The sequence below is a fragment of the Phaenicophaeus curvirostris genome, chromosome 2, assembly GCF_032191515.1.
Source record: "Phaenicophaeus curvirostris isolate KB17595 chromosome 2, BPBGC_Pcur_1.0, whole genome shotgun sequence".
NCBI lineage: Eukaryota > Metazoa > Chordata > Aves > Cuculiformes > Cuculidae > Phaenicophaeus > Phaenicophaeus curvirostris.
The window spans coordinates 124,987,217-125,001,236 of NC_091393.1; the positions used below are offsets into that span (position 1 = coordinate 124,987,217).

The window sequence follows — 14,020 nt, forward strand, 5'->3', positions numbered from 1 at the left end:
TAGAGTGTGGGGCTGAGTGTGTGGGGAGTGCCTGGTCCTAAAGGTGTGCTCAGAGTACATCCAGGGAGACCAGTACAGGAGAGCCTTGGGAAACCCTATGTTTGTAAAAATACAGTGTAAATGGAGAAACAGAGTGTGGGGCTGAGTGTGTGGGGAGAGCTGGGTCCAAAAATGTGTGCTCAGAGTGTGTCCACAGAAGCCACTACAGGAGAGACTTGGGAAAACCTCTTTTTTGTTAAAAATATGCAATTAAAGGAGTAATTGGGTGTGGTGTTTGAGCGGCTGAGGGGATGGAGGTCAAGGGGTGTGCACAGCGTGTCTGGGGAGAGACTGGTCTGTGAATGTGTGCTCAGACCATGTACAGTGAAGACCAGACCAGGAGAGACTTGGAAACCCCTTTATTTGTTCAAGATACACAATTAATGGAGAAATTGACTGTGAGGCTGAGTGTTTGGGCTGAGTTGGGTCAGGGAGTGTGCACAGGGTGAGTCTGGTGAAGACCAGTACAGAAGAGCCTTGAAAAACCCTTTATTTGTTAGAAATACGCAATTAAAGCAGTTAATTTGGGTGTGGTGTTTGAGTGGCTGAGGGCACCCAGGTCAGGGGGTGAGCACAGCGTGTCTGGGGAGAGCCTGGTCTGTGAATGCGTGCTCAGACCATGTACGGTGAAGATCAGACCAGGAGAGACTTGGAAGCCCCTTTATTTGTTAAAAATATGTAGTTAAAGGAGAAATAGAGTGTGGAGGTGATTATGTGGGGAGAGCTGGGTCCATAAAGGTGTGCTCAGAGTGTGTCCAGTGATACCAGTACAGGAGAGCCTTCAAAAACCCCTTTATTTGTTAAAAATGCAGAATTACTGGAGAAATAGAGTGTGGGGCTGGGTGTCTGGGAGACCCTTGTCTATGAATGTGAGCTCACAGTATGTCCCATGAAACCAGTAGGGGAGAGACTTGGTAAAAACCTTTATTTGTTAGAAATACGCAATTAAAGCAGTTAATTTGGTTGTGGTGTTTGAGTGGGTGAGGGGACCCAGGTCAGGGGGTGTGCACAGAATGTCTGGGGAGAGCCTGGTCCATAAATGTGTGCTCAGCCCACTGAAGACCAGATCAGGAGAGACTTAGAAACCCCTTTATTTGTTAAAGATACGCAACTAAAGGAGAAATAGAGTTTGGGGCTGAGTGTTTGGAGAGGGCCTGGTCCATGAATGTGTGCTCACAGTATGTTCAGTGAAGACGAGTATAAGAGAGCCTTGGAAAAACCTTTATTTATTAAAAAAAAAGGGAATTGTGTTAAGTATCGTGCAGTCCACAGGCAGGGCTGGATTGAACAGTGTCTCGTCTACTGCTCAAATGATGTTGTTGCGCAAGAAGTGGGCAATAATAGCATGGGATTTTAGGTCAATTGCAGACAGGAAAATCCCGTGTGAGTGTTCATACAGGGAACTTAACTTTGAGTTGGGTAACTGAGTTTTGAACAAGGAAGTGTTTGGGAAGGGAAATTGGGGCAGGGGAGTGCAGCCCAATACAAAGTTCCGTGTCATCTCTTGCTATAGACAAGGAATGCCAGTCGTAGCTGGGAATAGTCCTGACTCACATAATCAGGTTCAGTGCTAAGTTTTTATCTAGCGAGCAGGGAGGTAGTGGAGTCCCCTTCCCTGGAGGGGTTTAAAAGCTGGGTAGATGAGGTGCTTGGGGATCTGGTTTAGTAGAGGACAGATATGGTTGAACTCGATGATATTAAAGGCCTTTTCCAACCTAGCGATTCTATCTTTCAAATGTTTTAGGGTACAGAGTCTAATGGGTCACCCTCTCATGCAGCTCGTGGGCAGGGTTTGCATCCTGTTTCTTGGTTTTGGGTACTTCGTGCTGGTTGCACTCAGGTAGCAGTGGTATTTGGCTGGAAAGGACAAACGGTGCAGTTTGTGTGTATGTACGGTTACAAGCCACTGGAAATACCACCAAATTTTTCAACTGCTTCTTTCAAATCCATTCAGAGACCGAAGTGTTTAGTTAGGAGAATTTAAATTACACTCTAACTTGTATATATTCTTGTTTGTAAAGCTGCCTGTGCACTAGAAGTGACCTTTGGTTGTGAGCGTTAGAATTGGTTAATCAGTAAGAACTCCCACATGTAGGGGAGCTGTGATCAGGTTGGAGATGAAGCGTTGGGAAACCGATGTTCATGCAAGTTGTATAAGCACCTAAGGAATCTTTTAGCTTCGAATTCTTAACACTAAGTTATGACTTTGACAAAGAGGTTAACACAAACACATCTGTCTCTGCTCAACAGGTGCCATGTTGCCTCAGAAGAGGGGAAGGATACCTGCCAGAACAGCCATGAACTCTTACTGGAAAGTCCTGGCAATTCTCTTACCATGTCTCCCCAGTGCTCTGTCTCTCCAGCCAGCCCAGTCCCGAGTGTTGCTGGTATCTTTTGATGGATTCCGGTGGGATTACATCTATAAAGTCCCAACTCCTAATTTCCACCATGCCATGGAGAATGGTGTTCACGTCAAACAGGTCACTAACGTGTTCCTAACAGTAACGTATCCTAATCATTACACGATGGTGACTGGGCTTTACGCAGAAAGCCATGGGATAGTTGCTAATGAGATGTATGATCCTATTCTGAATGAAACTTTCTCCATGAGCACCATGGATATTTACAACTCCAAGTTCTGGGAAGAAGCCACCCCAATATGGATAACGAACCAGAGGGAAGGACATAAAACTGGAGCAGCAATGTGGCCTGGAACAGATGTGAAAATACACGGAGTCTTTCCTACGTATTATATGCCCTACAGTGTATCTGTTTCCTTTGAAGACAGAGTCGCTAGGCTTATTGACTGGTTTACATCAGAAGAACCTATAAACTTTGGTCTCCTCTATTGGGAACAGCCTGATGAGATGGGCCACATTTTGGGCCCAGAAAACCCACTGATGGGACCGATAATTGGTGATGTTGACAAAAAGCTGGGATACCTTATGTCTGAACTGAAGAAAGCGAAGCTGTGGGATGTGATAAATGTCATAGTCACAAGCGATCACGGAATGTTACAGTGCTCCTCGGAAAGGCTCATTGAGCTCGATCGGTATGTGAATAGAGAGCTCTATACCATCATCGACCATTCTCCTGCAGTAACTATTTTGCCAAAAGAAGGTAGGAGCTATAACTAAAATTCTCTGAAAGAAGTGGTTTAGTATCAAAACTTTATAGACTCTTTAACTGAAGTGGTAGGACATCAGCCCTAAGCAAGGAGTACTCGCAGGATCACTTCTTTGTTCCTTTTGCTAGCTCTATGAAAAGCCTGGATCAACTTTCTGAAACAAAAAGTAAGCAGATCTGCCAGTTGTTGACTAATATTGCCAAATATCCTTTAGTCCTTATGAGAAGTAAGATAATCTAACAGCATTATCAAGGATGAGTGGCATTCTAGATAGGTAACAACTTAATGTCACATATCTTGCCTTTCATCAAGGTGCTAAAGCCACAGTGGAAGAATTAGATTTCCAACTCAAACAGTAAAATGAAACCAGATGGGGATCTTAGATAAAAGGAAAGCCTGTATTGGCTATTTGATTAGCTGCCAGCTATTGTAATTCACTTGAGTTTTCTTGCCTCATCGCGTTGAACAGCCACCCAGTAATGTTCATAACATTTTATTGTGAAAATGATGTGCAAGAATACTGTGGTGAACAAAATCTGATGTCTGGTTGCAGACATTGGAGGGCTGCTTGTCAAATGTGTGTTTAGTGTCAGTGATGCAGAGGTGCTGCTCTTTATTTTGATTGTCAAAAGCTGTGACTTACTTGGTGTAAATATGTTAACCTGGAATATAGCATTTTTTGTGTGGGTAGCGGTGCTTATTTGGAAGTAGAGTTTTAAGGCAACCTTCTGAAAAGGCGTCTTTTAAGATTGCTGCGACATTTGCATCACTCATGGGTAGCACTTTAATTTAGTGCCCCAGCTGGGAGAGTATTTTGCAGACTTTAATGGCTTTAAACATGTAAACAAATGTCTCTTGTTATATTTTGTTCGAAGAATACTCCAGAATAAAATGTTAGTGTGTCTGAACTGAGATCATTTGCTGCCTGAGCACATTCTGGTGCTCACATCTGGGTGCCATTTCTCAGTGGTGATAAAGAGCTGACTTTGGGAGCTCCATCCTAATGGAGACAAACATGGTTGAGCACGACATTCTTATTACCACATAAAGGAGTTGTAAAAGTAAACTTTAGCTAGCTGGGAAGGTAATGCTGGCCAGAAATGACAAGTCAAACTGACAGGATGTGCTTAAACCCCACTCATCTGCTGAAAATGTCAGTATTAGCCATAAAGAAAATGTAGACATCCTCCACCTGAGCTTCAGACCTTGTGGAACTGAAACTGGCCTGCGGAGACGAGCTGTGAACTCAGCTGTTGGACTATTGAGTCACTTTTACTGGAAAGAAAAGCTCAGAAACTAGAAATAAGCAAATCAAAAACTGTGGGTGGGAAATGCCTATTTATTTGGTAGTGTTAGTAAAGCTCCTGAGGGGTTTCACTCTCTATGCAGTAGAAGAGTAGAGAAAGGAGTAGGTAGTGCTGTTAGCAGTGGCTGACAGTTCTAGACCAAAAGTACCATCTTCCTCTTCCAGTTCAATCTGTCCCTCTGTATGTTTGTCTGTGCATTTTGCTGTTGAAGCCTCTGAAGTCTTTGCCCACCTCCTAATGTGTTGGTGGCATCTGGGCTGTGACTTGGGGGCTTCTGCTGAAAGATGAGCACGAGCTGGTTTTGCTTATCCCTAGGCAGTTACTTGCTCACGCTATGGTGTTAGATGGTGCATGGCAGCAAACAAGCTGTTGGAAAGGCGGAATATGGCCTTAATGCACAAATTTCCACATGAATAGTTTTAGGAGCTATCTTGATTTCAAGCTGTCTTCTTGATTTCAAGCTTTACATTGTTCTAGGTTTCTTTTCCACCAACATAACCGAATGCCTCCTGACTGGTTCTTGTGAAAGCTTGTATTCTGATAGCTGTAAAATGAGTGTTTTTCCTAAAATTAGCAAGGCACTTACTGCTTAGGGATAACCTGTAAGGTCTGATGCCAGATGTGATTGTACTGTAAATGATGCTCTGGATTTCTCCCAGTAACGTCTGTGCACGTTTGTAACGTGCTGCTGGCTCCTACAGCTGTGATCAGCTCTGAGGAAGTACGTTTTAACCCTCTGCTTTCAGTTGCAGTTAAACTGCTGATGGATTCAGTAAAGATATCAATGTGTTTAAGTTCTGTTTGTTTCTTTGTTTGAAGGCAAACTGGATGAAGTATATGAAGCCCTGGCCAATGCTCATCCCAATATGACCGTGTATAAAAAGGAGCAGATTCCTGATAGATTGCATTACAAACACAACAGCAGAATTCAGCCAATCCTAGCAATAGCTGATAAAGGATGGTATATTGTATATAATAAGTTTGATGATTTTCTACGTAAGTATTCTGTCCTTACAGTGTTTTGCCATGTCTTCCTAGTCAGAGCCCCTATGTGGTATTTTCTCCTTCAGTCTTACTCAATGTAAATTTTTAGTTTATTTGTTTTTAAGACTGGAAGGGGGAGACTCTGAAGCTGAGTGTGTAGAATTGCTGTCTCTTTTCCTGATGGGACGGGAAGCACCCTGCTGTTAGGGGAGGGGGAACTGGACATGCTGCTTCTAAAAATTAAACTTACTGAGATAAGATCTTTCATGTGTTTTAGCGGCCACATACTTGAGGTCTTCTTGCATGATCTAGCAAACGGACAAGCACTTCCTGAGGAATTAAAACCGAAAAAAGAGTTGTAACTGAACTTGTTGAGCAGAGGATGAATAGCATTGCTTTATCATCTCCTGTTCATTTACTGGAGAAGGGTTGGGTTGGAGTCACAGAATCATAGGATGGGTTGGGTTGGGTTGGAAGGGACCTTAAAGATCATCCAGTTCCACCCCTGCCATGGGCAGGGACACCTCCCACTGGACCAGGCTGCTCAAGGCTCCATCCAACCTGGCCCTGTACACCTCCAAGGAGGAGGCAGCCACTGCTTCTGAAAGTCCTCAGCTTCTGTGGATGCCTACACATTGAGTCGCCTTGTTCTATTGCTAGAAAGAGGCACAGGTTGCCCGGGGAAGTAGTGGAGGCCCCATCCCCGGAAACATTTAAGGTCAGGTTTGATGGGGCTCTGAGCAGCCTGGTCTGGTTAAAGATGTCCCTGCTCCTGCAGGGATGGGGGCTGGACTGGATAACCTGTAAATGTCTCTTCCAACCCAAAGCAGTCTGTGATTTTGTAAGTTCTTAAGTTTTTTAACTGAAAGCCTTTTAATCTTTGCAGCTGGTTATGAAGCCCAAAAATGTTACTTGCAAGACCAAACAAGTTTTTCAGTTGTTGACAGCTGATGACTTTCATTTCACGTGGCTTTTCTTGGCTGCGTGTTCATATACTTGTTCAGAGTTTTCCATGCCCCTGTAAGGAAGGGGCACTGTGGAGCCACTAGTGAGATCTGTAAACTTTTTCCTTGTTGATAAGTCAGTAGTGCACAAAATTGGACACGGTGTCAAAGCAGTCAGAGCTTATGGTCTGTCTGCTACTCAGAGTCAAACAGTCTGTCTCTACGTGGGTTTTGTTTTTCTAAGAGATCTGGTCCAGTTGCAAAGTTGGAAGTGTTTCCTTGAGGAAAATTAAGGAAACTTGGCTGTACCATTGCGTGCAATTGGTACTATTTTTACGGCCTTGCGAGCTTACCTTTCTTTTTTTTTCTTTTTCAAATAGTGCTCTCCATTCTTTTTTTAAAGCATCTTCTTTTTCTAGTTCTGTGACTTGGTATTTGCTAGGACATTTGTGCTGTTGATCAAAATGATTCTTCTAAACCTCTGCAAGAACACACGTTGGTTGTTCCTTTTCTTTCTCATGCTATTCTTAGGAAACTGTTCAGTGCTTATTTTGCAACTTCAGAATATTGACCTTTATCTATCTCCTACTTCTAGTTGGTAATCACGGATATGACAACATCGTACCAGAAATGCATCCGATTTTCCTGGCCTTCGGGCCTGCTTTCAGGAAGAATGCCACCAAAGAAGCCATGAACTCTACAGACTTGTACCCCTTATTGTGCCATCTACTTGGTATTAACGCACTGCCAAACAATGGTTCGTTCAACGCTGTGAAAGATTTGCTTGTTGAAGAAGTTCCTGCAGCCTTTGGAGCAGACATCTATGCTACTGTTATAGGAGTCTTTCTGGGCGCTGTTCTTGTTATGGTTTTTATTGCAATTTTTGCTAAGCACTTCATCTTCGCCCAAGCAAATACCATGCAAATGCACCATACTGAAGCTGCCCAGCCACTGCTGCAAGATTAATAACACTTGGTACCATAATATTTCCTGTTTGATCCTTAAAATGAGCTTATACAAAAAAATTAATAGGGGAGGATCATAAATATGAGAAGTAAAAGGGAATGGATGCAGATCCATCAGAACACTGGAGTATGAACATACCAGGTATGCAGAGAAAGAGCACTGTCCTGTTTCAGCCCTCAACCATTTAATCTTTCAGGGTTCAGATTGTATAAAACACATAGAATCATAGCATCACTAAGGCTGGAAAAGGCCTCTAAGATCATCGAGTCCAGCTGTCAGCCCAACACCACTGTGTCTACTAAACTACATCCTGAAGTGCCCCATCTACGCGCTTTTTGAACACCCCCAGGGATGGAGACTCCACCACTTCCCTGGGCAGCCTCAGTGCTTCATACGTTCCCTCTGCGCGCACCATATTCTAGGAAAACCTGGAAAGCTGTATATATATGTAGACAGGTAGTGACAAGAGACCTCGAATACCTCATTCTGGGCTACTTTTAGGGAAATGAATCGACTGAGATGCACTTCACAAACTGCTAACATTGTGATTTAATTTCTCACCCCACTTTTTTTTTCTTTGAGAGGTTTAAGTCTCTTAGATTCTAAGAAATCACTGCATATGACTAGGCTGCTTAGGGGGTTCTGCCTCCCTGCCCAAGGAAGCTTTTGCTTGGATCACCATCACAGATTTCTTGGGGGATTAAATCCTGCAGAAAACGACATTATTATTAAACTAAATCATGCAGCGCTAAGTGTCTAAATTTAGACTTAGGCATATTGCTTTTTGCTAATTGTAGCCCCAAAATGTGAATCTAAGTGGTGCTGCCTTAAGCAATCAACGCTAAAGCTTTTTAGTTTTTTTAAATTTAGGTAAATAGAAGTCTTTATGATTTTAGTTAAGTATAGGTCTTTACGTTTTTCTGTTGGTACCTGTACACTGGACTAAATTTTCTAGGAATTCCTTGAGGCTGGCAGTTTAAAGACACATAGAAACACAACACCTGTATATCCAAATGGAGTCTTTTATATTTCTGTGATAAGAGGTTTTTTTCTGAATAAGGCTAATGAATCAGTTAAGGAACATAGGTTTACAAGCTTGTTTCAGAGCGCTGTAGAGCTTGTTGCTGGGTGCAACCTCAGATCTGTTACTGGACACCCCTCAGGCATGGGTGTGGCTTGCTGTCTGCTGTTCTATCTGATATGTCTGAGTGGACCTTAGAATTTGATGAGTAGGATTAGACACGCAAATTAAGGATCAGTCGTGTAAGTCTCAAGCCATATGCACTCTTAAATCTGAAAAAGCACACTTTAATGGGAAAAAAAAGGTATAAGAATGGAGTTTATTCTTCCAGAGGAAAGTCTCTTTTGGGGAAAATTACTCATTTTGAGTCAACAAAACTATATGTTATTCTCATTCTTTTGTGTGGGTCAGTAGGTCTTGTTATTGCGGGTTCTTTTTTTGATGAGCTCACTTAAATGGTAAGCGAGAAGCTGCTGACTAAGATTTGTATGAAAAACATCATATGAAGTGAGGGAAGTTGTCAGACTTGTTTTAAAGCTGTATTTTTCCCCTTCTCGGTGTGTTAGTGTTACTCTGTGCTTTGCTTCCCACTACAGTGCCTGAAGGAGAAGCGAGTGCTTTCAAAATTCACTCAAATTCTTAGTCTGCTGTTTCTGTAAGTGCAATTTATCACTTTATCCACAGCACCCAGCAGAGGGCAAAGGTGGGAACGCCTCGGCCTTGACTGTGCCCTGTCAAATAATGGAGTGGCTGACAGTCTAATCCTGCAGTTGGGAGGGTTGTGAGCACAGTGAGGAGCTGCAACAAGCTGACTAACTGAAGTTCAAAACTCATTTTGCTAAGCTAAATTCCAGACTTAATGAATGGCATCAGGGTGAGTTCAGGGGTGAGTTTACTTCCCGCTGCCTCGGTGGTGATTCTACAGAGCCGCGTTATGAACTGTCTGGTCCTCATTGCATTGGAAGTCACCTGCTGGAATCCTCCGTGCTAGCAGGAGCGCTTGCTTGGCATTAAGCTGCCTTGCAGACAGACGTGGAAGCTTCCCGAGACGACAGCTGGGAATGGGGAGTGCTTGGGAGGGAAGGCGATGGAATATTCCACTTAAAGGTAGTTGCTGAAAATCTAGCTGTAACAGTAGCTGTAGGAAAGCAGGAGATGAGCAGATCTGTTCGAGGACAGTCTCTTCATTTGGGGAGTATCATGGAATCATGGAATGGTTTGGGTTGGATGGGACCTTAAAGCCCATCCAATCCCACCCCCCACCATGGGCAGAGACACCTCCCACTGGATCGGGTTGCTCAAAGCCTATGTATGAAGTCTAGCTTAATCTGACTCATCACTGCAATTCTACTATTATTCTGTGTGCTGCTTTGTTCTCCCATGTTGACCTTTTCTTAAGAAAACACTGAAGAAAAGCGTCTGGGATAGGTGTGCCTGGTGCTGTGAGGCTGATTCTTGGTGGAGCTGGTCATTAGGTGTGTCTTAAGTTTAATTTGTTGGCAGCAGCTAAAACAAGCAGGGGCTTATCAAACTGAGAAATGAAGGCAGTAATGATGATCGTGGTAGTTTCTAGAGAGGCCAGGGAAGTCCCAGTAGAAAACCGAAACCTCTAAGCTGTTACTAATCACTTCCCTAGGTACCTCCTAACAAGTGGATGGCAGATTGATGTGAAATTAAACTCAGCAGAAAACTGAAGGGAATCTTTCAGCATTCAGGTATTTCAGTTTAGGTTTTAACATGCTTTTATTGTTTAGGTGTGTTTGCAGGTACCTCTGGGGTAGTTACCTTGACGGGATAGTTGCCTCACCAGTACTAAGCTCTGCTTTAGGTGGTTGGGTGGGCGCTTAATGGAATTGAAAGCACATACACTTCCACTGGAGAAAAATATCAACTTTTTCTCTCATGATGAGAGATTTTTTCACTTTTTTGGCTGGGGAGGATGTGGGATTTGGTTTCTGCGTGTATGATACTTTTTATGATGTACAAACAAGTTTATTGGAAAGTGGATTTGAGAACACTGTGTAATATTCGTAACTTAAGCTTTGCAACTGAGAAGCTTGCATGATCTTGTCTTTCATTATTGACCTGTGAAGCACGCTTTGAGATGTCAAATGTTTTCTTTGTTTCTTCCTGTTTGGAAATGTTGAAGCTGAAATATATCTTTGCTATAGTGCTACCCAGCACTGAGGGCTTGCTTCATTTAAAAACCCTTCTGGAACAAAACTTGAAGGAGAGGAGTGCTGGGGAGAACAGTCTTAACTCATATGCATCCAAAGTATTTCTCGTACTCTGCATAGAGCATGGCTTTAAAAATAACTGGAAGGGGGGAAATACAACATCAGAATTTTAATTTTATAAAAGACCTCGTTGTCTGCCTTGCTAGTGGATATGGAAATAACAGCTATCTGTCACCAACAGTACAGTTTCTGTTATCAAAAACATCTTCCAGGCTTTCTTGGTGAAGAGATGCAGAAATGCTGTTTACTATAAATGTGGTTTCAACATATAATAAGAAAGTGCAAAACCAGAAGTACATTTTATAAGATGAAGGGTTGCACAGTGTGAATTTTCAGAAGTGTGGAACAAAACAGTCTTGAGCTGTGTGTGGGAAGAATGACGAACGTGCAGCTGCGGGGTCCTGCTGTTTTGCAAAATGCAAATAAAGCAGGAGTGCTTCTGAATTTTCCCTGTTTAAATAATGGTCACGGATGCTCTCCTGAGCCCAGCCACTGTGCGTACCTCTCAGAAACAGCATCTCTGTACTAAAGTTAACGTAAGCGTTTATTAGATACTAGACTACAAAAATTATTGCAAGCACATGGAAATGATGGAATCATGGAATAGTTTGGGTTGGAAGGGACCTCAAAGCCCATCCAGTCCCACCCCTGCCATGGGCAGGGACACCTCCCACTGGATCAGGGGCTCCAAGCCTCATCCAGCCTGGCCTTGAACACCTCCAGGGATGGGGCAGCCACAGCTTCCCTGGGCAGCCTGGGCCAGGGCCTCCCCACTCTCATAGTGAAGAATTTCTTCCTAATGTCAAATCTACATCTTCCCCCTTCCAATTTAAAGCCATTCCCCAGTGCTGCTACTGCACTTTAGCCATTGCAAAAGCAGAGCCCTTCGATATTGAAATCCTAATCTGAATTGTATTAAGTTAGCAAGTTTTTTGGAATAAAAGGTGGAACTGTGCATATTAAAGCAAACCTGTGTCCTGGGGGGCTGATCCTTGCAGGTACATGATGCTGTTGGTTTTTTTTCATAGGCAGTACCTTCTTTTCAATTGATAGCAAATTAAACTTCCCCCTAAACAAGTGGTTTGGACTATAGTTAGTTAAAAATCAGCTCAATTCTGGAACTATGTCTGTGGTGCTAAGGGACAAAAAGCATAGAAAGCCAGCAGGGTGGGTGTTTTGAGGCTTCCCAGTGTGAAGAGCTCCTTTATGGAGGCAGAGGATGTGAAGACACATCAGTCTTTACTGCTGGGAAGCACTGGGACAGCCCTCCCCTATTCCCTTCTGAATTTCAGTGCTAGCTTAGCTAGAACTTCCCTAAATCAATATGCCCTACATGAATGTGGCAGAGCTGCCTCTATTTAGCAAGTCATTAAATGGTGCCATAGGCTGATGTCTCCTTTATCACAGCTTGGGAAGGGGGAAGCCACAGCTTCTTATCTTGTTTCGAATTAGCTGTTTAAAAGGAAATCACCTGCTGGCTTTCACAAGCAATAATTCCTTTAAACCCTAATTAGGTAACCGGAACACTTCAGCATGTTTAAGGCACTCACGCTTTAAAAAATCATCATCTTTAAATATATCAACTTTGTCTCTGAGGAGAAAAAGGTGTTTTTCTAGATTCTCTTGATTTGTACGTGGTCTGTATGAAATCCTAGATGTACCAGGCTACTTTGAAACCCTCCCCACCAGCAGCAAAGAACTGTGCCAGGAAGAATACTGGCCACTCTTAACAGACCTTATTGCATCTTTGGAACTGAAAACAATGAGCAATGCAACTGGAATATAGTTTATCCTTTTTTTTTTTTAAGTGTATTAATACTTAAACTCTGTTTATCCTCTTTCCCCAATAGCATCGTTCAGCCTCAGTGCTAAGGGGAGGAGGAGTGGAGGGTAACAGGGATTCCTGACAGATACTACTCCTCACTTTCTGGTGTAAGAGAAGCTGTAGAAGCTCTAAGCAGAAGGAGCTCCCCAGAGCTACAAGGAGAAATGCATTTAGAGCTGGATTTCCCCATCTGTAGCAAGATTCCTATTTCATATTCGAGTGCTGCTATTGCACTTCAGTCAACGTTTACATTTCTGGGAATTAAAATCGTGGTGGTAACCCTGACGCCTGGCCTGGTGGTTCAGAGGAACTGAAAGCACATCAGTCGCATGCTGCCTGACAGCCGTTTGGAGGAAGGTAAGAACAGAGTGGAGCATACACTGAGCTAATTGGTTTTAGCAGCCAGAAGAACCCCCCCTCACAGGCAGAGGACAGCACAGTTTGGCCTTACTAAGTCTGCCAGAAAGATAAAGATAACTCAGCTGAGTCAGGCCTTTCTATTTATAGATGATGCTAAGCATCTTCCAGCAAGTCTGCCACCTTTGGAGCACGGCAGCCTGTCTTAGCAAAATTACAAGAACCTAACAGGAATTGAAGCGTCCTCCTTAACAGCATCTCTAAGCCTGGGTTCTACCCTGCAAAACACTCACTTTGTAGTTACTCATTAACCTGACCTCTTATTTTATGCAATTACTTCAGATCTCCCAGAAGGATGAAAGCATGACTTTGGTGTTCAGTCCAGTTATCACTATTATATTAAGTCTGAAATCCAGTACATCGTCAGGAACGGTATAGAATTCTCAAGGAGCCTGAGCCTCTTTCAAGTTCAGATTAATCCACCGTAAAGCATTAATCGGTAGCAAAAACTAGAATTTAAGAAGCAGAGGGGGAAGCAGAACGGGTTAAGTTTTGTGTTCTGTTCTTAGTCATTAAAACAGAATCCTCAGAGAGGAAGATATAATTCAGTAAAACTTCCACATGATATTTTTAAAACTTGAATGTATTTCAGTGGACAAATAGAAGTAGCCCTTCCCTCTAAAGCTCTTCTTCTCCGTTGGATCAAAACGTCATCTGTGGCTGATAACAAACTGCATCTGAATTTGAGCTTCTGAACAAGAAATGACATCGCTACCAGGTACCTCAGCCCTCCTACTTCAAGTTCTCAGTTCTTAAAAACATCAAACTTGTAGGAAAAGGACTCGGTAACTGCAGTTCTCTTTCTGGGTTTGTTTCCACCTGGTGGGTCAACACCCAGCTGAACATGACCCAGCAGTTGCCCAGGTGGCCAAGGCCAGGGGCATCTTGGCTTGTATCAGAAAAAGCGTGGCCAGCAGGAGCAGGGCAGGGATTGCGCCCCTGGACTCTGCTCTGGTGAGGCTGCACCTCGAATCCTGGGTTCAGTTTTGGGCCCCTCACTCCAAGAAGGACATTGAGGGGCTGGAGCACGTCCAGAGAAGGGAACGGAGCTGGGGAAGGGGCTGGAGAACAAGGGTTATGAGGAGCGGCTGAAGGACCTGGGGGTGTTGGGCCTGGTTGTTTTCCAGCCAAACAATTCTCTTATTACCTGTTT

At 43.4% G+C, this 14,020-nt stretch overlaps 1 protein-coding gene and 1 long non-coding RNA gene across 2 annotated transcripts in view; one reads left to right on the forward strand and one right to left on the reverse strand.

Annotated features, from left to right (window-relative positions):
• LOC138717322 (uncharacterized) overlaps positions 1-14,020 on the reverse strand; it is a 135,069-nt gene that overhangs the window by 90,549 nt on the left and 30,500 nt on the right. The gene's annotated exons all lie outside the window — the stretch shown is intronic.
• Positions 2,290-11,631, forward strand: ENPP5 (ectonucleotide pyrophosphatase/phosphodiesterase family member 5). Its single transcript, XM_069850812.1, has 3 exons — positions 2,290-3,159; positions 5,293-5,469; positions 6,997-11,631. Exons 1-3 carry the CDS (start codon positions 2,295-2,297, stop codon positions 7,365-7,367), a joined length of 1,413 nt encoding a protein of 470 aa, XP_069706913.1. The 5' UTR covers positions 2,290-2,294; the 3' UTR covers positions 7,368-11,631.

Excerpts from the sequence above, each read along its gene's own strand:
- ENPP5 (XM_069850812.1), top strand. The coding sequence starts at position 2,295 with ATGTTGCCTCAGAAGAGGGGAAGGATACCTGCCAGAACAGCCATGAAC. Across the intron at positions 3,160-5,292 it reads AACTATTTTGCCAAAAGAAG|GCAAACTGGATGAAGTATAT; the intron begins GTAGGAGCTATA and ends CTTTGTTTGAAG. Across the intron at positions 5,470-6,996 it reads TAAGTTTGATGATTTTCTAC|TTGGTAATCACGGATATGAC; the intron begins GTAAGTATTCTG and ends TCCTACTTCTAG.